Source organism: Manis javanica, chromosome 7 (genome assembly GCF_040802235.1).
Source record: "Manis javanica isolate MJ-LG chromosome 7, MJ_LKY, whole genome shotgun sequence".
NCBI lineage: Eukaryota > Metazoa > Chordata > Mammalia > Pholidota > Manidae > Manis > Manis javanica.
This window is the reverse complement of record NC_133162.1, coordinates 126656440-126681442: the sequence shown is the minus strand read 5'-3', so window position 1 is coordinate 126681442 and position 25003 is coordinate 126656440. Positions and strand designations below refer to the sequence as shown.

Genomic DNA, 25003 nt, shown 5'->3' with positions numbered 1-25003 from the left:
TTTTTAATGGCATTTTAACAGAACTTCCTAGAAAATTTAAATTGTCATGCTACTAGATCACAAATCTACCTTTAAATTTTTAAGAACATCCAGCCAAATGGAAATTAGTACCTCATGGTAAAAACACAACTGTAGATATGAACATTGTTTTAAAATAGTAATTTGTAGCATTAGTGGAAATAACATATGAAACAATGAGACATGCTGATTTTTTACACAGCAAAATGCTGCCTCTTGGCAAGATTCTTTTCATACTATTTGAAAGATATTTCATACCAAAATTATTTAAAAGCAAATGTTTTGTTCTATTCATAGTTATTCATAAAACGGTGCCTTTTAAAGAAGATTTAGTACTTACCATTTTTCTAAAGTGTGGGAATGTTGTTATTCGATTCATCAGATAGCCTGTAGCTGTTTCTTGTCTTTTCTTATGTGCAAAATATAACTGTTTCTTTCTTAAAGGGAATCAGCTAAGGATAAGAATTTTTGAAAATTTCACAACTTATATTCTTCATATGGCATGTTAACTTTTGATTAAGAATTTTTTATTACTTTGTTACGTTTTTATTTGAGTAAAGAAAAAAGGGTCTGTAAAGGAAATTGCATACTTTGCATTTGTAAAAGTGAAAATTTTACAATGAACTGCTAAACCTTGTGATTACTAGTGAAATATTTAAAATTTTGAATAATTAAGGAAACACTCTTTCATGGTTATCACTTTAAGTTTTACCACCTAGAATATATCTTAGTAGCAGCCAGCACTGGACATGAGGAATATTTTATTCAGTGTTTAACTTATATTTGTACTTTAGAATATTTTTGTATAAAATCCACAGATTTATTTTAAAATTTAGAGTGTTTATACTATGATGAAGTTGTAAATAATTTTCTCAGATAGTTTTAGCATAGTCTAAACCTATAGTACAGTGGTCCTGAAATATTTTTTATTGAATGTGTTAGACTCTTGCTCTATGATCGGTACAATTTTAGTTATAAGACTTTCTTCAGAAAACTAAATCAACTTGATGGAAAAGTGCAGATATATATAGTAATGACACAATAAAGTTGTTTTCTTTAATTTTTTATGTAAAAGTGTCGGGGGACAGAGTTGTTTTTGGTTTTGTTTTTTTAATCAAAGACTTTCCAAATGTCCATACTCTTTGATCCTGTAATTTTACCTGGAGAGCATATCTTAAAGAAACATTCCCTACAATGTTTTAAGTGAAAGTTCATCATTACTTTATAATGGAAAACTATTGGAAGCAACTGGAAAAGCCATGTTGAAATCTTTAGGTAAACTATACTATGTACACCTAGAGAACGCATAGATGCAAATACCAATCGAGGGTCATTCTACTACACCACAGGCCTGTATTCTGTGAAATATCAATTCATAAAAATCAAAAGTGTTGTTGATCCTTATTCGAAAAAAAACTCTAGATTGGGAATTATTATATTAGACATATAGTGTGACAAAAAATAAAGTGTCCAGCTATTGTAAAGCAAGGCATCCTTAAGATTTTGTGTGCATTTTTTAAAGGAATAAATGTAATCATTCCTGCATCCCTGAATATTCTATTTTAGTCTCTTTTTCAGATTTCACTTTCTCAGCATGTCTTTTAACTATCGGATTGGCAGAAATTCCATCTACTGTCCACTTATTTTTTGTGCTCCCCTCAAGAGATCCTATTCACCACCTCCTGCCCCAAAGCATTCATCAACCACTCCTAAGTCAATAGTTCAAAGATTCAGTTCCTGTTCTAACTCCCACGGGATAGTCTATCCACATGACCAGGACTGCTGCATCACGTCCCTTTCCCCATTGCCACCTGTTCCAGATGGCTCAGAGGATCTGAAGACAGCCTTGTCCAATCCTCCTTAACTAATCCAACCCTGACATGTGGTCTGACAAAATGATCTCTCAAAGCCCGGTACCTAAAAAGCAAGCAAATATACCTAATGATCAGGTGTAGGGGACAAATACAGAAATGATACCAATCATCCCCTTTTTCTCCCCTTGCTCCGCACACAGCATGTTCCTCTCCTTGATCCCAGGGCAAGGTATCTTCAGCATCTGGACCCTCTCCCCTGCAAATGGCTGATGAAGTGTTGATAACTGAGTAAGATGATAACCAGTAAGATGGCAAACTTCCAGCTTCTCTTCCGGGTCCTCGGTTCCCTACGGCGCCACCTGAAGCCCAATCACCTCTCTTGCCCCGCTTCCAATCCCAGCACCTAGCCAATGGCCATCAGCCCCATAGAAGTAACACCACAATCACCCCATGCCCCTTCCTATATAACCCAGCACCTTTCCCCAATAAAGCGGATTTCTCCGGTGGATTGCTGCTGTGTGTCGCTCCTTTCCTTTCAATAACCCCCATCCCTGACCCAACAGCTGAGTTTATGCTAGGGAAAATCAGAGATTCAGATTTCTTTATCTTAGGTTCATTTAATCCAAAACCTTCATGGAGAAATGAAGACCTAATTGCTATTTAGTTTCACAACTTTATCTTGCTTAGGAAGGCAAATTTTAACTGGATCTCAAAGAGAAATTTTTTTTTTTTTTTACTAGACCTCTTGATCTATACAAAGTTACCTCTGGTTCCTGGATAATATTGGATAATATTCTAAATTAAAACATTCTCACAATATCTGCACTATACTAAAAAATTTAGTATACATGTATTCTCTTTTTTCCAAGCTCAATTAGTCATAGGCTGAATTTTAGAAACTTGTTTTCCATTCCTCCCCCCAGTTCTTCCTATGTTCTCTTTCAATTAGCATAAAGACACCACACCCCTAGCCTCTTCAGCTAGAAACTCAGAATTCATACTCAAATCCTCTCTTTCTCATCTCCCCAATCCAACAATTCTGTGCTTTACCTCCGGCTTCCCAAAGAGTAGCTATCTCCATTGCCAGATGTCTTCATTCATGCCTTTCTCTTTTTTTCTCCCTGGATTATTTGTACAGCCTCTTCTTGACTGGTCTTCCTCATTAGCCTTTTCTCTTCATTCCTTTTTCCCCACTCCTGGGCCTGTGGGAGCTGAAATACACACAGGAGGACTCACCATTGTTTTAATCTAAAGTTATCTAGGGCTAAGTATCTCAGACCAAAAAGGAACTCATCAATGCCCACCCCAGGGACCTTCCCCAAGAACCTAATGTGGACCGATGATCAGTCCTGAGAAGTCCTAGTGTTTTGGTTCCCTGGTCAAATACCCTTTTCATACAGGGGATGCCCCAATTCAAGAAGCAGAGTCAGAATTGCTCCAATCGCTAAACAACAGGCAGAGTCAGATAAGATTGGATCCCAGGAATCAGGAAAACAGATGGAGCCAGAATCCAGACGGGACTGAACTGAAAAGTGCAAGAGAAATTAGGAGACAGGGAGCATGAAAATTTGGGAAGCCTGGTGTAGATGGAAAGAAGGGGTTGAGCAAGAGGGAGAAGGACGGGTCAAAGGCTTTTTACCCAAAGGAGGGGGAAAGAGGTTCACAGGTTTAGAAAATGAGGGGAAAGAAAGCAAAACTAAAAACTAGACACAGAGAAGATGATGCAGGGGAGAAGAAGGGAGTCCTTGTGGAGAAGGTGGGATGAGAGGGGCAGTCCCTGAAAGATGAACTAGGTTTGGATGGGGTGGGGGAAGCATGCCCTCCTCTCCGAGGCCACAAGAGGAAGACCTGCATGACAATGATGGGAACAGTAGACAAGTATTTGAAGATTTTTGTCTAGATCTGATGGCCTGCACTTTCCTGTTGAGTAGAAGGTGAGGTCTTTTACTTTGAAACACAGGTAGCAAATTGGGTCTCAGCTTGAAGAGAGTAATAAGAAACTAAAATACCTGATGAGCAGAGTGGAAGAGGACAATGACCAAGACAAAAACAAAAAGGACTGCAGAGAGGCACACCTGCCCGCATGAAGTTCAAGTCCTTGTAGCAACAACCATCCGGAGAAGTGACTGATTTCCTCGACCTGTCCTCAGTCACTTGAGTAAAGTTGAGCAAAGGGAGTCTGTGAAGAAAAAATAAGAGACCCTAACCTCAAAACACTGAAAATAGAACTGCCATTCAATCCAACAGTCCCATTTCTGGGTACACATTCAAAGGAAATGAGAACAGGCTCTTGAAGAGATGTCTGCACCCCCATGCTCACTGCAGCATTTTTGGAGTGGCCAAGACATGGAAGCAACCTAAGTGTCCATCAGTGGATGAATGGATAAGGAAGATACATCATATATATATATACACACACAATGGAATGTTATTCAGCTATGAGAAAGAAGCAAACGGCCATTTGTGGCTACATGGATGCATCTTGAGAGCATGATGCCAAGTGAAGTAAGTCATCATTGGAAGAAAAAATGTTGTTTGTAACTGTATGGTCATGGATGTTAATCAGACTTACTGTGGTGATCACTTCACAGCATATACAAATACTGAGTCATTGTACTGAATACCTGAAACTAATATAATGCTCTCAAAAAAAAAGTCAGAGAAAGACAATTACTGTATGATACCATTAATGTGTGGAATCTAAAAAATCTAAACTCATAGAATACAGTGGAGGTTAGTAGGGGCTGGGGGTGGGGGAAATGCAGAGAGTTGGACAAAGGGTACAAACTTGCAGTCCTAAGATGGGTAAGTTCTGGGGAGCTAATGCATGCATGGTGATTATAGTTAAAACTGTACTGTGTACTTGAAAGTTGCTAAGAGAGTAGATCTTAAATCTCACCCAAAAAAAAAGAAGTAATTACATGTTGGGATGGAGGTGTTAGCTAATGTTATGGTAGTAATCATTTTGCATTATGTGTATCAAATCAATGTGTTGTACACTTTAAACTTGCACAATGATATATGCCAGTTATATCTCAGCAAAGCTGGAAAAATTTTTAATTGTAAAAAAGAAAAAAAAAAAAAGAAAGAAAGCAACCCCAGGTTCAGAGTTGGCCAGTGGACACAACAGAGGAACAAGTGGAGGTGCAGCCTCCAGGCTGGATGGAGAAGGAAGACATAAGAGGCCTGGAAAAATGAGACCAAGGGACTGGAGTCTGGAATGAGCTCACAAAGAAGGCAAATTAGGGTGAGACAGAGAAGGAAAAATGTATTCAGTGTGATTGGAAAGTAGGACATCATAGCGAGAGATTTTAATGAAGTATCACTTTATCCCACACAGAGGCATTAAGTAGTCTGTTTTGTCATATTGACGTAAAGAAATGAGGAAGTGTGCACTGGAGTTAGCAGTACAAAAAATAATGCCTTTCCTTCGTTCGGATGATTTAGATACAAAACACTGTTGAAATGGGTTACTTCCTACATAGATCGATTTGTTAGGATGCCAGTGGTTTTGTAAATGTAACCATGATTGAGAATTGGTTTAATGCAAACCTATATTGAGAAAACATACTTTGGTGCCTAATGTGGGGGTGGAGAGAACTTTTTCAATTGCATGGTTGCATAGAACTGTTCATTTTACTTGCATAGTTAGCAGGACGGAAGAGTCCAGAATCAGGATGGTTGACCATTTAAACATAGTGTGCCTTTGGAATGATTTATTTTGGGTTTGGGTTTAGTGTATAAATGGATTATTGATAGGGTGAGAAAAATGGAAATAAACTGAAGAAGACCTGGGTACTTTGGCAAAGGGGCTGAGCCTGGAATGGGCAGTAGAGACCTGCAGAAGACAACCTGGGCTCTGGTTCAATTTATAGTATTCACTGTACACCCATGGATAACTCATGTCCCTTATTTGAGCCTCATTTTCCTTATCAGTAAATGAAGATGGTCCCTACCACCTGGAACACTCTGACCCCTCACAGACCTTTGGTTAGATTTCCTTGGTGCAATCACTTCATTTCAGACTGGACTATCAAAGGCATAGAAAGGATTAGAAAGGGTTGGAAAGCATTACCCTTGATTTTTTTTTAGAATAGGCTTTAATTTTTGAGCAGTTTTAAGTTTATAAAAAAAATTGAGCAGAAAGTACAGAGTTCCCATAGACCTCCTTACCTTTCCCCTATTATCAGCATCTTGCATTAGTGTAATACATTTGTTAAAACTGATAATCTAATATTGATACATTACTAACTAAAGTCCACAGTTTTCATTATGCTGTGCATTTGCTGGGTTTTGACAAACATGTAATGATAGGTATCTACCATTATGTTATCATACAGAATAGTTTCATCACCCTATAAGGCCTCTGAGCTCCACCTAGTCATACCTTCCTGATTCCCCAACCCCTGGTGACCGCAGATCATTTTACTGTCGCCATAGTTTTGCCTTTTCCAAAATTCATATAGCTGGACTCTTACACTATGTAACCTTTCAGATTGGCTTCTTCCAGTTGACAATCCATATTAAGGTTCTTCCATGTCTTCTCAGGGCTCGATAGTTCTTTTTAGCACTGAATATTATTCCATTGCATGGGTGTACCACCGTTTATCCATTCAGCTATTGAAGGACGTTGGTTGTACTCAGGCTTCGGCAATTATGAATAAAGCTGCTATACAAATCCTTGTGCAGCTTTTGTGTGTATGTACATTTTCAACTTGTTCATATAAATACCAAGAAGGACTGTCACTGAACTGTATGGTAAGAGTAGATTTAGTTTTGTAAGAAGCTGCCAAACTATCTTCAAAAGTGCCTGTACCATTTTCACATCCCATCCCAGCAATGAGTAAGAGTTCCTTTTGTCCCACATCTTCATCAGCATTTGGCTGTTGGCAGTGTTTGGGATCTTAGCTATTCTAATAGGTGTGTAGTGGTATCCATTTTTGTTTTAATATGCAATATGCTATTGAGCATGTTTTCATCTACTTTTTGTCATCTCCATATCTTCTTTGGCGAGGTGTCTATTCAGATTATTTTTACATTTTTAAAAATTGAGTTGTTTGTGTTTTTGTTGAGTTTAGACTTGATTTCAAAGCACTCTTTTGCTAATGACATTAGGCTGTGTCAGAGCTTACTGGGCCCTGGTTTGGGCATTGTGCTGTCTGGTTCCAGTCCCCTCAACTGTCAAGTTACACTTGCATAGTTTATAAATACATTATAACAGTCATAATTTTGCTGTTTGGTTGTAGCTCAAGGTATGGGCACAGTCCTTCCAAGGGCTGTGCAAGCATAGTTTAAAGGCCTTTAATCTCAGAGCTGGTAATAGAAAAGTTGTGAAAGGGCCATAGTACACCAGAAGGAGCCTTTGAAAACGTTTCTGGCCATCAGATCGAAAAGAGAAACCTGGCAGACACCCCTCACCTTAACAGATTAAAGTTAACATACCTGTGAGGTGACGCCCTGAGAGCACATCACTTCTTTGATATTCTTGATAAAAAAAGGATAACCGGAATCCTGTTCTTCCAACTTCCAATCTTCCAGAAGAGAGAACATCAGACAAGCCGAAACTGCAGGACATTGTACAACCCTCTGGCCGGTGCTCTTCAGCGGTGTCGGGATAGCTGAAGACGCTCACGGCCTGAGCCACCTTCCCACATGAAAGGGGACGAAGGCGGCGTGACTGCCGGCGCGATGTAGGCTCCCGGGCTGGGCATTAGACCAGACAACGAACATCAGAGGGAAGATTGGCGACGTGTGCTAAGGGCTGCAGAGGGGTCGACAGGCCTGCGGCAGCGCCACTCCCGGGGCTTTGCTCCCTGTGCTTGAGATACACACGAAGTTAATATTTAGGGAAGCTGGCTGAAAAGTCACGGAAATTCTTTGTTTTACTTTTGCTGCCCTTTTGATAGTCTGAAATTATTTCAGTTCAAATGAAAAGTTGTAAAAATGCAAAAAAATAAAAAAGATTCCAGAAGGCCGCGCGAGATTGGAATCAAGCCGCCCGGGTCAGCTGCGGGCTGACCGTCCCCTCCTCCCACCTCCGTCCTCCCCGCTCCGTCCTCCCCTCGGTCCCCCCGGCTCCCTTCCCCCTCCTCCCCTCCGTCCCTCCCCTTCAGGCCCGCCCCCTCCCCGCTTCCCCCCGCCGCCCACACCTCCGCCCGTCCTCGCCCGGGCCCGCGGGAGGGAGGCGTCGGTGGCTCCGCACTTCCGAGAAGGGCCGCGCCGGGCGCCCGCGCCGCCGTCATGCTCGGGGCCGCGCTGCCCGCGGTCCTGCTGCCGCTGCTGGGCCTCGCCGCCGCCGTCGCGGGTAAGCTGCCCCCTCGCCGCGCCACCGCCCCGGCCCGGCGCACGCCCCCCACCCCGCACCGCGCGCCGGCGGCCCTGCGCAGCCGCGTCCCGCCCGGGCATCCCGCCGCCACCTGCTCGCGCGCCCCGCGGGCCCCCGTGTCCGCGCAGCCCGCCGTGCAGCGCGCTGCGGGCCGGCCCCCGACCGCCTCCCACGGCCCCGCGTCCGCGAGGTCCGCGCAGCCGCCGCCGCGGGAGGGGCTCCCGCCCCGGGCTACCCGGGCGGAGCACGACGAGCAGAGGGTCGGGGCCACTTGGGGCCTAAACGAGACGCGGGGACGTTGGCTGCGGGGGGTTCGCCCGCTGCGGGCGGCGCGGGTTTGCTGGGAGGAAGCTGGCCCTCTTCTGCGGGTGGCGTTGTTTGTCCACCTGGTTGGCGTGCAAGTTGTTGCAACAAGGTAACAGTTCAGGTAAGCCCTGGGTGGAAGTGGGACGTGAACGGGCGATTCCACTCAAGTCGTGTGATTTAAAAATCTTTTAAGTCTAGTCTGCTGTTGTGCAAGTGACATCTGAAGAAATCACACCATTTAGTCAATCACTTCCAGAATGACTCCTGAGCAAAATAGACAATCCTATTGAATGGGCGTGGGGTTTTTTGTTTTTGTTGTTTTAAACAAGGGTTCCATACAAGCATGTCAAAAATGATGGGGAATCCTTTGGAGGAAAGACTTCCACCCAAAAACACTATTAATTGAACAATTCCAGGAATTGAACAGCAAAATAAACAAGAACTAAGTGAACACTTGTGTGGGTTTGAAAAAGATTATGCAAGAGTTGTTTTTTTTTTTTCCTGAAAATTTCTGCCATTTTTTAAGTTCTTACTGGAAGCCTGCTGACAGGCAGGAATATTTTCAAGGATCTCAGTGTTGGAGAGAGCAGCGGAGTAAGCAGATCAGAACTTGGTTACAGACTCAAAGCTGCTTTTCTGAAAGCTTTTGTGGTGGAGCATTTATGACCAGTTATGCCATCTGCTGCCTGTGGAGTTGCAGAAACAAGATGTGCCAATTTTCACATGGTTCAGACTGAGCACTTCAGTTTTGTCTAAGACAAGGCTGGACTGGAGATTCCTGGGAAGGCTGAACTGTTTTGAGTCCTCCTTGTGCACTTCATTAGCTTTGCCAGAAGCATCTAAATGCCTGTTAGCCCACCCTCCTGGCTGCCATGCTTTCATACGTCAGGAGAATCAAAAAATACTTCTCTGGTCAGATTTTTTAAAAAAAATCCATTTCTAGATTTAGATACTATCTCTTCTTCAGAGAAGCTCCTTGGATCAGCAGGAGAGGACAAGCTATCTTTTGAACGTTTTGTTCTTTTTCTTTTTATAAGTCCCGTATGGTTACATAGGCTTTTCAGGAGCTTAGCAAGTGTATGTTGAATAAATTAATGCTATTAATTAATCAACTTCTCTCAGACTGGAGGCTTTAAGGATTTAGAAAAAGCATGAGCTTTGGGGTTATGTACAGATTTGTGGGGCCTTGATCATTTTACTCAACTCAATGCACGCCAGTAAAATGGAGCTAATACCCCATAGGGCCATGGCACTTGAGGGAGAACGTTACGTCCGCGCCTGTATCAGGCATGGTGAATCTTGGTTTCCTTCCCTTTGTTGTCTTCATACAAGTCGAAGGGTAATTACTGCAACTTGAAAACACCCTGAGCACCACTTTTTATGTGTTGAATATTTATGGTTACTGAACACATGCATATACAGGTTGATGATATAAGGCTGAAGAACTGTGTATGTTTTTCATCATAATACTTCACAAATCTCATTTCCAGACAGGATCAAGAATCACAGTAGCTTATATCTAAGTCAAGAAAGTTTGCAAGGTTGCCACAGAATCAGCTGCATGTCAAGATCTTAACAAAAAAGCTCCTGTGGTATTACATAAAGTGTTAAAGTAATGTTGAAATGGAAATCATTGTTAGGTGTCCTCTGTTTTGGAGTTTATTAATGCAAATGATCTTATTCTTAGTTATTATCTTGAAAATCACAGTGAACAAAACATTCTTTAAATTCCTGAGTGAGGTTCTGTGGCATCCCTCTGAAAAAGTTCTTCTGAAATGGTGCTTTTTGCACATAGTAGATAATCAGGGTATGTTTATTGGGTCAGTGATTTCCCATGGTGTGCCTGAGATGGGTGGATATAAGCATGTGGGGAGTAAATCTTCATTCTGTGGTCAGGATCTAGATGACTGACTTTGAATTTCCATAGGCTGCCAGTCCTAGATGAGGGGCCCCTGCCTTCCTCTCTGATACCCTCGCTTACCATCCTTCCTGCCATTCACTCTGATTATCCACCCTGACTGGTCCTTCTGCCCTATACCACCCTCCCCTTCCCTAGTCTTGGCATGGCTGTCTCCACCTCTATCATGTAGATCTCTGTTCATATGTCACCTCCTTGGGCCTTCCCTGAGCACCCCACGTTCTCCGTCACGTCCCCATGTTTTATCTTCTTCAAAGTATTTAATACTATCTGAATGCATCTTGTTTATTCATTGCCTTCTTGCCTGTTGCTCAGAAGGAAGCTACATAACAGCAGAGACTTTACCGCCTTGTGAATTTTGTTTTGTGTCTGTACTTTATTCTAATTTAAAATAAAAGGCCAAAAAATTTAGATGCATGATCTAAAAAGTAGGGGAAGATAATAGGATTGCAGTTTCTCTCACATCATTTTCCCTCTGCCATGAATTCATCTCATAATTGCATTCATAATTTTAAATCATCTTAACCTATTGATGTGACTTTTTCTGTCCCTTGTGGAGGGCACAGTGATATTTCAGGGGAAATTTTCTCAGATATATTTTTGTAAATTTTGAAGGGTTAATAAATGTGGTTTTTTTTCTTCCAATGAAAATGTGAAATTACAATTAGGTATTATTTCAGGATTTCTGTCATTGTTGGGAAGCTTTTAAAAATGTGCTTATGCTTGAAAACTAGTTTTGTAACAGGGTTATAGTCCACATTTCTTTTATAATTCATGACAGCTCTTCAGCAAAGGGACTGGAGGGGAGAAGATGGAGGTGGATGTCTTGGAAGCTGGTTCAGAAGGGTTGGTGTGGGAAGGGCATGGAGAGTCCGAGGGGCTCTATTTCTCTGTGGTGCAGGGAGAGCTTGCAGCCCAGGGCGTGGCCACAGGCCCTCCCTACTCGTCGGGGGCCTGGAGCCCCACTCTCTCCTCTGCACAGAATGAACATCTCCTTTTCTTCCGCTCCATCTCCCCAGTGGCCCTCAAGAAGGTAACTGACTGCAACTCATATCTTACTAGGAGAGGGACAAAGGTCTTCCTTTTGACAAGGAAAAAAAAAATAGTCTTTGCTTTTCCTTTATTAACATGAACACCAAGTATATGTCCCAAGGATCACTTACTCTTATACCATCCCTGATTGTTTAAGAAATGAAATTTTAAGGGGACAGAGAGTTCTGTTAGAATTGTTTGGCAGTGCAAAATATTCCTGTGGATATGCCATTTTGTTCTTTTAGTGTGTGGTAATTTTAGATGGAGGATGCATGTGGAGACTTTTGGAGTTAAGGATAAGCTTTTAAATTCATCAGACTCCTAAATCTCTGTACATATTAAATGAGTAGAATTATAAAATTTTGAAATCCACAAAGTGTCATTTTGGTGCATTAATACAACCTATTTTTTCAAGACTACTGTGCAAGAGATATAGTTATTGAAATACATTTTTATAGAAAATATTACAGCACCTGCCAATGAAAACTTACGGCAGAATGTTGAGGCTGGTGTTTAATTACAACAGAATTATCGAAAGGTACTTAGCATTAAAGCAGACTTAGCCTTCTGCTCAAGAAGCGCCTGAAACTCAGCTGTCCTCACAGGAGGTCTCCAGCCTCTCTGAACGCTGTTCTCTGAGTAAAAACACATCTCTTGCAGAGCGGGTACAGTTTGTTTCTGGGGTGCACCTCTGGCCTGTAGCATGAGAAGAAGGGTTCACGCTGACTGAACTGCAGTCCCTGCAAATGCCATAGACCCTGAGGGCAGTTGCAAGTTTTGAGGAAGTGGACAGTTTCTTTTCTGTTTTCTGCCTGTAGTTTTTGGGGTTTCTTTGGGGGGGGTGGCTATCTTACCATGTATTGCTTATTTAATTATTCAGTAAGGACCTCTGAGTCACTACAATCTTCCTCCCCCTCCTCCTCACTCCTGTCTCAGGGGCCTGTTTGCTTTCCCCTGTCTGATCTCAGCTCCTTCACACATTTTTTTTGGTGTCATTTATCTACAATTACATGAGGAACATTATATTCACTAGACTCTCCCCTTCCCCAAGTCCCCCTGACATACCCCATTAGTCCTGTCCCTCAGCGTAGTGAGATGCTGTAAAATCACTACTTGTCTTCTCTGTGCTGCACAGCCCTCCCCGTGCCCCCCCACATTATACATGCTAATCGTAAGGCCCCCTTTCTTCTTCCACCCCCGTCTCCCTCCCTTCCCACCCATCCTCCCCAGTCCCTTTCCCTTTGGTAGCTGTTAGTCCTTTCTTGGGCCCTTCACACATTTTTTATCTGTCATCTTTGTAGTGAGATCCTTCTTGAGGCCTTTCTGAAACGGCAACCCTGACTCCCGCCCTCTACTCAGGATCTTGTTTCTGTTTTGACTTCTCTCCGTAGTTCTTGTCCTTGTGGTCGCTAGGCTGCAAGACGGCCCCGTGATTCTTGCCCCCTGGTATTCAAGCTCTTGGGTAGCTCACCTCCACACTGAATTGGGCTGATATAATAACCAATAGGATACTGCAGAAATAATGGAGTGTTGACTCCCCAGGTTGGATCATAAAAGACATTTGCACCTTGCACTCCTACCTTGTTCTCATTTAAATCACTTGCTCTGAGGGAAGCCAACTGCCATGTCCTAAGGACCCTTAGGCAGCCCTGTGGAGAAGCCCACATGTGAGGAACCAGCATCCTACCCACAGCCCGCCCCTAGATAGGTACTGTTAAATCATCCCCATTTTACAAATAAGGAGGCTGGGGCCCAGGAAGGTTAGGTAACATAGCCAGGATCATGCAGTCAGGCCAGCCTTTGCTCCACAGCCTACTGTGCTTAGTGAGAGCCCTGCAGTGACCCACTGCTCTGCACATTATCTTGTGTTATGCACAAGACACCATGATAGTTATTCTTAAGGGTACAGTTCGATTTAAGACATGGTCACTGTTGTCATGCAATTAACAGTCCAGTTGGGAACACAGGACAAGATTCAGATAACTTGCCAACAGAGCAGGATTGATCAGAGCTATATGAATGTGTGCTTGTTATCATAGGGTAGCATGGTCCCCTTTCCAGAAAGAATGTCTACCTGTGGTTCTTAGGAGCTGGCCCCATGGATTGTGCCATATTATCCTTACCACCCTAGCCACCACTAATCGAAATAGGAATAATTTCCTAAATCAAAGTATGTCTGCTTTAGGCAGGGACGCAGCCCAAGTGGGGATGGTATAAGAACCCTAAGAGGACTATTTGGAGACAGTATCCTTAGCTTTGTTATTACTCCACGTGTCCTTACAGCGGTTCTCTCTCATTAGAGGTAAGCTGAGCAGGTCTTTAGGAACCAGAAAAGGCCTTGCACACAGTGTGTAGCGCAGAGTCCTGCAGAAGATCAGAGGAGTGAGAGCTTACAGGAAGGGGAGGGCTGTGCTTCTTGGGGAATTGGCACATGTGCTGACAATGATACAGTAATACACCTTAGTCAATCGATGATTTTGAGGTCAGTTATACTTTACAAAGCCTTTTATAAAGCATAGGAACTACAAGTGTACAAAGAATTTATAAATTTTACCTTCTTTGGTGTTGACTGTATTTTTGTGTGCTTTATAGACATGCTTTATTCCATGTAAACAGTATTTCAAAAATTGACATTTTTGTATCCTTGTGTTACTATCAGTTGAAAACACTGTGTGTAGCTTTAACTAGAAATAGTATGAGACCATTTCTCAACTTGTGGTTCAAGAACTTCCAGTGATTTACAAAGGTGGGTCAGGTGTCATCAAACATGGTACCGTAGTCTGTTTCCATTTCAGTTTTTAAAAAAATTCTCTAAGGCTAAAGAAAAAGCAACAGAAGAAACCTGAAGAAAGTCAGAAAACTGAAAAAAAGAACAAAATCAAAATTTGCGAATCAGGTATCAGTTCTTGTGACTTTCAATGTGAGTTTCATGTCTATCATGTCTTAATACGTAAAACATTCTCTGGTGGGAGGAGGGGTGGGAGGGGGAGACCTGCCTGGTTCCCTCACCCGAGTATCTGACTCCTCACCAGGTGCCTCGCATTGTGCTTTTTATGGCATTCCTTCCGTCTGGAATGTCTTGCTCTTTTTCTTTTCTGCACGGCAGACTCATTTATCCTGTGAGTTATAGCTCAAATATTGCTTCCCTTTTGAAATGTCCCCTTACTCTATAAATTATTTACTCTTTCTTCTGTAGCCTTGCAGCATTTTCCCTATCTTACCTTTATGATATGTGTGTATGACTCTCCCACCACACTGAGCACTGACCAGTGTGCCTGACACACACAAGTTGCTCAGCAGATGTTTGTTGGGTGGATGATGGATACATGGACCAATAATCATTGATGACTTGTTCAAAAGTGAAAGGAGGAATTCTGCTTCTATCTGTAACTGAGTGGGAGACATGCTCCTATTAAGACCCAGAAAATCCAGAAAAAAATTCCTTAAGAATCATATTTGCAGGCATCAGAGGACCGACCGACCGTTCAGAAAGTTTGTTTAGGTGAGCCTCACAGTCCGTGCTACTTTTCCCCTTACGGGCGTTGCCAAAATTTTAAGCAGCTAAAAGAGAGCAGAGTTTTTGGCAATTTCCTGGTGTTAAGGCGACAAAAATTTGAGTTTTAATTTGCCAAGGAGGAGGGGTTATATAGCCATGAACATCCCGACCTTCAGTTGGGATCCATGGACACAGCCTCCCCGAGGTGCAGCACCCCCTGTGCTGAGCTCAGTCCCTGACTGTATTCATCTTCAGGACTCCAGCTGCCTACCAGAGTCCTTTCTCAAGGAGAATGACATCATCTAAAGCCCCTACTGTTTTTCCTACACAGTGTCTGGTATTTGATAAAAAAGAAACCTACCAGGCATACCAAGAAATAGGCCAGTGGGAGAAACCAACAAAACTAGGCCACAAGTGACCCAGAAATTAAAGTTATCAGAAAGGGACTTAAAAATAACTTAGTTCAAGCATATAGATAGTAAGATTGAGAATTTTTCCAGAGACCCAGAATCTATAAAAATATAAAGAAATTAAAATTCTGTAACTGAAAAATCAATGACATTATGAACTCAATAGATGGGTTTAACAGTGGATTTGTTAAAACTGAAGAGTAAATTAGTAAATTAGAAAGGACATGATTTTAGTGTGGAGAGCCAAAAGTATTAAAAATATAGAAAAGAGCAAAGAGAACATATGGGACATAGTGAAAAACCTAATACATACGTAATTTGAGCCCCATAAAGGAAGAGGGAGAAAACAGAGTAGAAGCATTATTTGGAATGATAATAGCCAAGAACTTTACAAAAGTGACCAATGAAAATAAGCTACAGAATAAATAAATACACCGAATTATTAGCAGGATTAAAAAAAATACTAGGCATACCACTGTCAAACTGCCAAAAACCAAAGACAAAGAAAATCTTGAAAGCAGCCAGAAAAACCAACAATCGGACTGACAGCTGATTTCTTACTAGGAATGATGGAAGCCAAAACAATAAAATTACACCTTAAGTGAAAAATAAGCTGCCATTCTAGAATTCTATTATTTGTAAAAATATCTTTCAGACATGAAGGCTGTATAAAGACATTACAGAAAATGAAGAACTGAAGGAGTTTGTAGTAGGCCTGTACTTAAGGACACACTAAAGAGATTTCTTCAAGCAAACGGAAAATAACAACAGGTAATAACACAGAAATGGAAGAAGGAAAAAAGAGGGAGAAGGACCAAGACGGTGGAGTTGGAGAATCCCGATCTTAGCTCTCCCCAAAGACACACCAAGGCTACAACTACATACGGAACTTCCTCTGAGAACAACCTGAACACTAGCAGAACAGCTGTTCCACAGCCAAAGATATAAAGAAAAAACACATCAAGAAGTACAGAAAGGGCAGAGACATGGTCTGGTTGGTACCCCCACCCCTGGCATGGTAGCCCACAAGCAGGAGGGGTATTACAGATACGGAGGTCCTCTCTGAGGAGCAAGGAGTTCACGCCCTACATCATGCACTTCAGCCCTGGGGACTGCACTGGAGGATGAGCCCCCATAACATCTGACTTTTCAGATCAGCAGGGCTTAACTCTGGGAGAGCTGGAGGGTTGTAGGAAACAGATTCTGCTCTTGAAGGTTGCATGCACAAATTCACTTGCTCAAGACCCAGCACAAAGGCAACAGTTTGAAAAGCACCTGGGTCATACATGAAGGATATTTATTGACTAATTTTATTACCAGAGAAGCAAGGATTTTGTATGAACTTTCTCCAAGAATGGAAGTCCTACAGGGTGCCATTTTTCTTGCACTCATTCTGCCCAGCTGGCCTGGCACTGGTGGGCACCAGTGGTGGACTTTCTCCTTCTACCTTGCTAGCACTGTCTACCTCGTCCACCCCAGCATGTTCCTGTGGACCTGCCCCACCCAACCCACCCACTCCACCAGGCACCACTCCAGAATGGCTCCTGCCCACCAGCACACCTGCCACAGCTGCAGCCAGGCCTCTCAGCCAGCTGGGCTGGGGGCCAGCCTCACCCAGTAATGTACCCACAGCAGTTATGGCCCAACCACAACAGGAAAGTCAGTGTAGCCAACACAGGGGATACTTGTGCTTCTGGGCCTCACAGGACACCTTCCATACAGGCCACACTTGAAGATTGGGGGATGAAACTGACCTACCTGATACGTAGAAACAAACACAGAGAGGCAAAATGAGGAGACAGAGGAATATGTTCCAAATCAAAGAAAACGACAAAACCTCAGAAAAAGAACTAGCAAAATGGAGATACACCTGATAAAGAGTTCTGCTCTTGAAGGTTGCATGGTCATAAATATGTTCACCAAACCTAGGAGAAGTTATGGTCATAAATATGTTCACCAAACCTAGGAGAAGAGTGATGAATACAGTGAAAATGTCAAGAGATAGAAAATATAAAAGAGAACCAGTCTGAGCTGATGAAAAATATACTAGAGGGAATCAACAGCAGATTAGATGATGCAGAAAAACAGATCAATGATCTGGAATACAGGATAGTGAAAATCACCTAAGCTGAACACAAAAAAGAAAAAAAAATGAAAATAGTTTAAGGGACCTCAGAGACATCAGATGTATTAACATTTGCATAATAGGGGGTCCAGAAGGAAGAGAAAGATAAAAAGGCAGAAAACTAGACTTAAATGACACCTTAGACCAGATGAACCTCATAGATATATTCCATCCAAAAACAACAGAGTATGCATTCTTTTCAAGTCCACATGGAACATTTTCCAGGACAGATCACACATTAGGCCATAAAACAGATCTCAGTAAGAAGACTGAAATCCTCAATAAGCATCTTTTTTGACCATAATGTGAAGTGTTGGTAGGAATGGAAATTGATGCAACTACTATGGAAAGCAGAAGGGAGGTTCCTCAAAAAATTACACATAGAAGTACCACATGACCCAGTAATTCTACTTCTGGGAATTTACCCAAAGAAAGCAAAAACATTAATTAGAAAAAGTAAATAAACCCCTGTGTTTATTGCAGTATTAGGTACAATAGCCAAGATAATGGAAGCAAGCCAAGTGTCCATCAACAGATGAATGAACCAAGATGTGTCTGTGTGTGTATATATATATATATATATATATATATATATATATACACACATATATTACGCACACACACCCTACACACATGATGGAATATTAGCCATAAAAAGGAAAGAAATCTTGCCATTTGTACAATATGGATGGACGTAGAGGGTATTACAGACAGAAAAAGACAAGTACCGTATGATTTCACTTTTATGTGGAATTTAAAACACATGACAAGGAAGTTACTAACAGTGTTTTTCTTTTTCTACATAGATTGTCCTTCATCCACCTGGGTTCAGTTCCAAGACAGTTGTTACATTTTTCTTCAAGAAGCCATCAAAGTAGAAAGCATAGAGGATGTCAGAAATCAGTGTACTGACCAGGGTAAGGAGCTTATTATTTTTTTGTTTTTTTCACAAATCAGTAAATAGTGTTTGCTAATTTCTTTTTAAAATGGCTTTTTGTCATATCTCACTTTTACCTGGTGTTTCTCAATAAATGGACAATTTTTATTCTACAATACATAACCCACAGGCAGTAGAGTTGGGTGTACATTTAACCCTCGAGTTGGAAGGCAGTTGCAAGACAATACTGTCTCAAGCAGAGTGATAAAACCTTAGCAACAATCATGTCCATTTAACGTACATACTCTGTGCCCGGCACTGTGCTTAAGCACATGGTATATTTCACTCAGCTTTAATTATCATAACAAACCTACCAGGTAGTTTATTATTAGCCTCATTTTATCAAGAGAAGAAATTAAGTGCAGTTACTTGTTCAAGGTCACACAGATAAATAATTGGCAGAGCTAGGATTCAAGCCAGGGTCTGTCTGATTTTGGGACCAGGATTCTTAATCTGTTATCCTGCCCTGAAAGTACCGTTTACATGGGACCATGAAGTGAGACTGTGGTAAGGAAGTGTACATTAAGGAGAAATGAGAAAAGGGCTGATTGTTAAAGGATATATGTTCAGTGTGCTCTGGGAAATATAACTTCACATTACAAACTTTTTTTTTTTATTTCATTTTAAAATGTGTGCTTGGGTGCTCTTTGTGTATTTGGCTCTTTGGCCCAAAGTGCATCCTTACTGTTAAGCCCCTAACTGTTGTGTTGCTTATCAGTTCAAACTAAAACTATGATGTGAGCTAGCATCTTTTTCAGCTGAATTATCTATTAACAGTGATATGAGAGTGCAAAGGTGCTTCATATTACTGTGTGAGATCTAAAATTCTCTTTATCATCTCATTAAATTTTGTCCTCGGCCTATTCATTACCCCAGCATTTAGAAATGTCCTTTACCTAAAAAACACGATTTCTGACAACCCACTAATAAAACATTTTAGAAGATTGTCAAATCATATTCACTTAATATAGAAGGAATAAATTTGAGCTTAGAAGTTTTTAATCCTATTAAGTGCCAGGTAATACTCAATACATATTTATTGTTTCCATTTGAAAACCTCTTATCTGCCAAACATGGGCTCTTTGAAAACAAGACAAAATTTCTAACACCAATATGGTTTTAAGGAAATTAAATAATAGGAAATTTTTTTGGTTTTATAATTTCTTTTAAATGGGGTTTCACCTTTTTTTAACCATTTTTATTAATTATACTTAGACATAAACAGATTTCAATTAAATTTTAACTATTTATAATATAGTGGAGGAGGCCAAGACCCAATAAGAGTTCCTATACTCTTATTAGCTTGTATGAACCATAAGGTCAAAGTTCATTGTCCAACTTTAATACTTATCTTTAGCAGTTAAGCAACTGCTTACCACATGGAGGCATGTTTAAGACAGCAAACTGACTTCCTCTACAACTGAGTTGCAGTTAGGTGTATTTGCTATTTTTCTTTAGCAAACAAAACAAAACTGCAATTACCCAGCACCTTTGTGGCCTGATTTTTGATTGTTTCTTTCAGTCCATTAACTACTTGTTCAATCAGTACAGCCATTTACAAACTTACAAATTTGCTTAAAAAAATCTGCCTTGTGTCTAAAGAAAATTGTTTTTTCCAAGTTGAAACATTTTTATAAGTTTTATAAACTTATAAATTGTTTACTATTTTTTAAAATTTTTCATACATTTCTGATAACCTCATCATTTATTTGATAATCCTCTACATTTCCTTCCATTCTGGAAGTACCTATTTCATTGCTGACTCAGAGTATTAACTAAAATAATAATAATAATACTGTTACTTACTTTTGGCTAAGGTAGTGTTTTGGTTTAGAACAGTAGACAGACATGAATTCAGTGTTTGCTATGTATGAAACAGAAAAGCTTAAGAAATAGTAGTATATATTTATAAAATCTTCACAGCTATAAAAAATCCTATCTTAAACCTATCATTGGGGTATAGGAAATAAGTAACTTGTTATCTACTGGGCTACAAAGAGCTGTATTTAGAAATATTCCCAGTGTTTTATGTTAATTTATTTGATGTTACCTCTCCTTATTTTTGCTATTACTTATTGAGGAAAATAATTGTGAGAGGCTAAAATTTTTCTTATTTTGCAACATTTACTTCTAACTTACACGTTATCATCATAATAGAAAAAATATTTTCAATCTTTCTTTTCATGATCTGTGAGCCATGTCACTCTCCATAAAAAGAATTTAAGACCCAAATTATATCTCAGCAGGTAGTGTTACTGGTAATGCACTGTTAAAAAATTTTGCTTGAGTACATGCATTCTTCAGAGACTTATGCTGTCATTTGTTAAAGAGAATGAAAGAGTGTCTTATTTGCCTAACATAGTAATTTAAATTTATACAGTATTTAATTAGATGTTAAGAATCATCAAAGTTCCCATTGGCGGCCATAAGATCAGAGAAAATGATGAAAAACTCACCTCTGAACACTTAAAATTAAACTATATCCTAGTTAAATATTTCCCTTGAGGATTTTTCCAGAGTGGCATTGTGGTCACATTTCACAAGTATGCACAACTAAGTACAAGTATGTACTAGGGTAAAGCAGATTAACAGTCTATATGACGTTTAACAGATGGGAGGTGATAGCAGGTGGAACTTATAAGAAAACATAGTCTTTTAAAAATGGAGTATGACTCAGAACCTTGTCGAATCCTGATTTTGGATTAATTAAAATATTTTTAAGTATTTTAAAGATCAGTCTTATCAACTTTATTACACAATGCACAATCACTATAGAAAACTTAGAAAAACACATATGCAAATATTTAAAAGATAAAACAAAACCACCCTAAATTGCACCAATCTAAAGAAATATAATGGCTTTTTACATTTTGGTAAGAATGCTTCTAGAATTTTTTTCCCTGGCAAATATATTTTCATGTTTGCTTTTTACAATATGTATCTATAGGCAAACTATTCTGTAATCAATCTGCATTTTCCTGTAAAAAATGTCTCTCCATGGCGGTGACATTGAATGCATATTTCTAATAACTGTTGTTTTTCCACTACATAGATATGCCATAATTGGTTTAACCAGTCATCTACCACTGGTATTTCCACTCTTTTGTAGTCATAAAAAACATGAACATTAATGATGGTGCCCATTCGTGACCAGAACCAATGATTGCCTTAGCATAACTGTTAAAGATTGCTGGGTCAAAGAATGTTTTTAGGGTTTTCATCTTGCCAAACCGTCTCCAAAAAGGTTGTACTAATCTTCACTCCAACTAACCACTTAGGAGTTCCTATTTTACTACACCCAAGGCCAACACTGTTTAATTTTGCATGTCTGAAAAATCCACTTATTTTAACTTTCATTACCAGTGAGACTGCATTTTTCATGTATTTCTTGTGCTATGTTTATTAGTGAGGGTGAATGGCCTTTTTTAATAGTGTGAGACCAGTGTTTTTCTTCTGTCAAAGTATTGACCTTATTTTTGACTTATAATAAAGCTATAGCCTACCCAGTTTGTAATTTTCTTCCCTAACAGTATGTCTGTTTTTGGGGAAATTTTTGGCCCTGGTTTTCTTACCTTGTAGTTGTGTGTTTGTTTTTTAGCCTCTTTTAAAAGATGCAGAAGTAATCACCTAATACAAATTCTTACCATGTAAGGACCTAATAGCTCTTTTTCTCTTCTCCATTTAACTGTTTATTACAAAAACTTGTCAATTTTAGAGTTACATCATAAATACAGTAGCCTATTATTTAAGACTGATAGTTCTCAAAGTGTGGTTTCTGGATCAGCTGCATCTGTGTCAACTGAGAATTAGGATGTAAATTCTCAGGCCCATCTGGGTCTTACTGACTCACTCTGCCTTCCAGGTTCTGATGTGCACTCAAGGTGGAGAACCACTGATCTAAAAAGATGCTCAGAAGTACTCAGGCTTAAGTGCGGATTTTTGAAGAATGTAATTTAACAGTAGGAAAAGCTTCCTCAACCCTCCATGTATTTCGACTAGTTGTAGTATACAAAGTAACTAAAATATGTGTAAGATCAACAATTTCTTGGAAAATAGAAAAATTGTTACTTCTAAAATTACTGAGGCTATTAAGTCGTTTCTTAGCATTTTGATGTTATATTCCTCATTTGGCTGAGAACAGCGGAAAAGGGGGTTCCTGTCCTTTCTGTTTATCTTCCTCAGGGGCCGGATGGATCCTTCCCACCAGATTTCTGGCTATGACTATACACTTTAATGTCATCATTCATTTTTTTCACTTGGGGGAAAAAAAAAGTATCAGGAGAGAAACTAACTCCACTAGCATTTTCTCATATTATCCAAGTAGGAAAGTGGAATGATTAATTTACGAGTGTCTCTTTAGGTTGAGAAACAAAGTAAAATCTCTCTTGAAAATTACTGCTAATGTTTATGGGTTGCTATGTAGCTTATAGAGTGTAAGGATGAAAGAAGTTATGTAAGACGTAAAATATACATGGCTGTTGCTCCTTATTCTTGAGCCAGATGAAAGAATCCAAGAAAAACATTAACCAATGAGACAAGGCCTTGCCAGTTTTCCTCAGAAGAACAGGAAGTATAAAATGACTGTTCAACTTATCACATTTTACATTAGTATATTCTCTTCAGGAATGTGCATAATATAAATAATCTTAAGATGTGAAAATGTAAGACAGGTATTATTTAATGCATAACTTTTATATATATTTCATTGATTCTGGGAACGTGTTTTTTTTTCCTCCCTAAAATAATTTCAGGAGCAGACATGATAAGCATACATAATGAAGAAGAAAATGCATTTATATTGGATACTTTGAAAAAGCAGTGGAAAGGCCCAGATGATATCCTACTAGGCATGTTTTTTGACACAGATGGTAAGTGATATTTATCTTTTAGGATATCCCTTTTCCCCTTAATGTTAAGCAAACTGATTTTGAGATTCTTCAATTCGTAGTTGATGTTCCATGTAGTCATGTATTTTCAGTATGCACCCATGACGTGTACCACAGCTTTTCCCTAAGCAGCTCAGTGTTTCACATATGAGAGTCAATGTTGATTCCTGTGTCTGGATTAAAATGCGGTGACATGCTCATTTTTTTTTAATATGGTAGGGTCACAAAAATTAGTAGTAGTGTCAAGTCAACGGTTACAATAAAGACTAAACATCAAAGTTTTATTATGTAAAGGCATTGTCACTGTAGAAAAAAGAAAGTACATACATAATTATTTTCAAAATGAAATGAAATTACTAAGGTTACTATATTAGCATTTTATTTTCTTGGCTATTTCCCCATGAAAATGTTATTTTTCTTTATAAAAATGGGATCTTCTTGAGTCTTCTCAAACCAATACCTTTGACTTGACTGTACACAGGATATATTCCTCCATCTAATTTAAATCCTATAACCAGAAGTTTAGACTAAACATACCTTAGTAATTTCCCACCTTCTGTCCTAGACCCTTTTCTTTGGCTTTCTGTTAAACTGTTATAACACTGACAATATTCTTCACTGACAGATGCCAGTTTCAAGTGGTTTGATAAGTCAAATATGACATTTGATAAATGGACAGACCAAGAAGATGGTGAAGATCTAATTGACACCTGTGCCTTTTTGCACACCAAGACAGGTGAATGGAAAAAAGGAAATTGTGAAGTTTCTTCTGTGGAAGGAACCCTTTGTAAAGCAGCTAGTAAGTACAAATGAGGACCCTTTCCCATTCTAAGAGGGGTGGGGAAAGTAGGATTGATTTTAAAATAATTGTGAGATAAGTATGCCTTGATAGAGGGAGAAGACTTCAGAATATACTAAGATAGTTTATTCCCCAGTCTCCTGAAAATCAAATATAATTTTCTCATATTTTATAGATAGGGTGAGGTCATGTCAACCAGCATTCTGCTTATTCTTAGAGCTTGCAAAAGGTCAAATATTTGTTCTGTTGTTCAAACCAATTATTATAGCCTCTTTGTATGTGATTTGATTGAACAGTGGAAGTGGTGAAGAATAGTCATGTCTGACTCCAAATTCTGATGATTCCAGAATTCTAGTGTTAGTTTACAAAGAGTTTGATTCTATACAAGAACATCCTTTGTTTAAACAAACAAGTTACATCGGTTTATAATTTATTCTGGATTAAAATAGAAGTTTTCTTCTGACTCATTAGAATGCTTTCTAATGAACAAAATTTATCCTGTCTCACAATTATTATCATTTTTTAGATATTGGACGAAGTCTGCTCTTCTAAGTTTTAGAAAGAATTTTCTCATTAAAGACATTTAAAATTTCAAAATATGATTTGTGGATGCCTGAAACATGACACAGCCATATCCCTATTTTGCATTCTTAGTATATTCCCCACTTCTATCTCAACTGTAAACCAGAACTATATGTTTCTGATTATTTATTTAATTTCTTTACATCTGGAATTACACTTTCTTTTACTTGCCTCAGCAGGGTACTTGACTACAGTCAGTTTTGGTTATTAAATAATATTTGCCAGTTTTATGGTAGGAGGCATCCTTTTTTAAAAATTGGTTCTTTTCTTGACTTTGACTCAGAACACCATTGTATAAACCAAAATTTTAAACTGTAACTCTGAAACATCAGAAATAGTGAACAAAATCCATACT

At 39.6% G+C, this 25003-nt stretch overlaps 1 protein-coding gene and 2 long non-coding RNA genes across 6 annotated transcripts in view; 2 read left to right on the top strand and 1 right to left on the bottom strand.

Annotated features, from left to right (window-relative positions):
• LOC108384419 (CD302 antigen) overlaps nt 1–25003 on the top strand; it is a 106670-nt gene that overhangs the window by 74962 nt on the left and 6705 nt on the right. The window contains exons 1-4 of one of the 2 annotated variants that reach the window (XM_036995903.2): nt 8003–8136; nt 18251–18361; nt 23133–23249; nt 23893–24066. In XM_036995903.2, the coding sequence (XP_036851798.2) occupies nt 8073–8136; nt 18251–18361; nt 23133–23249; nt 23893–24066 (466 nt within the window). In that variant the 5' untranslated portion in view covers nt 8003–8072. Of the gene's footprint in view, nt 1–8002; nt 8137–18250; nt 18362–23132; nt 23250–23892; nt 24067–25003 lie in introns of those variants that run through there. The other variant, XM_036995904.2, reaches the window with a different exon arrangement.
• Nucleotides 359–8117, bottom strand: LOC118967921 (uncharacterized). Of its 3 annotated transcripts, none has more exons than XR_005055252.2 (5): nt 7982–8117; nt 7275–7650; nt 3842–4011; nt 2883–3043; nt 359–470 (listed from the first exon to the last, which is right to left on the bottom strand). It is a non-coding gene; the product is annotated as an uncharacterized lncRNA (long non-coding RNA). The 3 variants fall into 3 exon arrangements; XR_005055251.2 differs by having other exon boundaries at nt 3908–4011; XR_012133406.1 differs by having other exon boundaries at nt 7275–7645; nt 7982–8096.
• On the top strand, nt 8146–18243 carry LOC140850494 (uncharacterized). Its single transcript, XR_012133407.1, has 3 exons — nt 8146–8584; nt 14209–14309; nt 14446–18243. It is a non-coding gene; the product is annotated as an uncharacterized lncRNA (long non-coding RNA).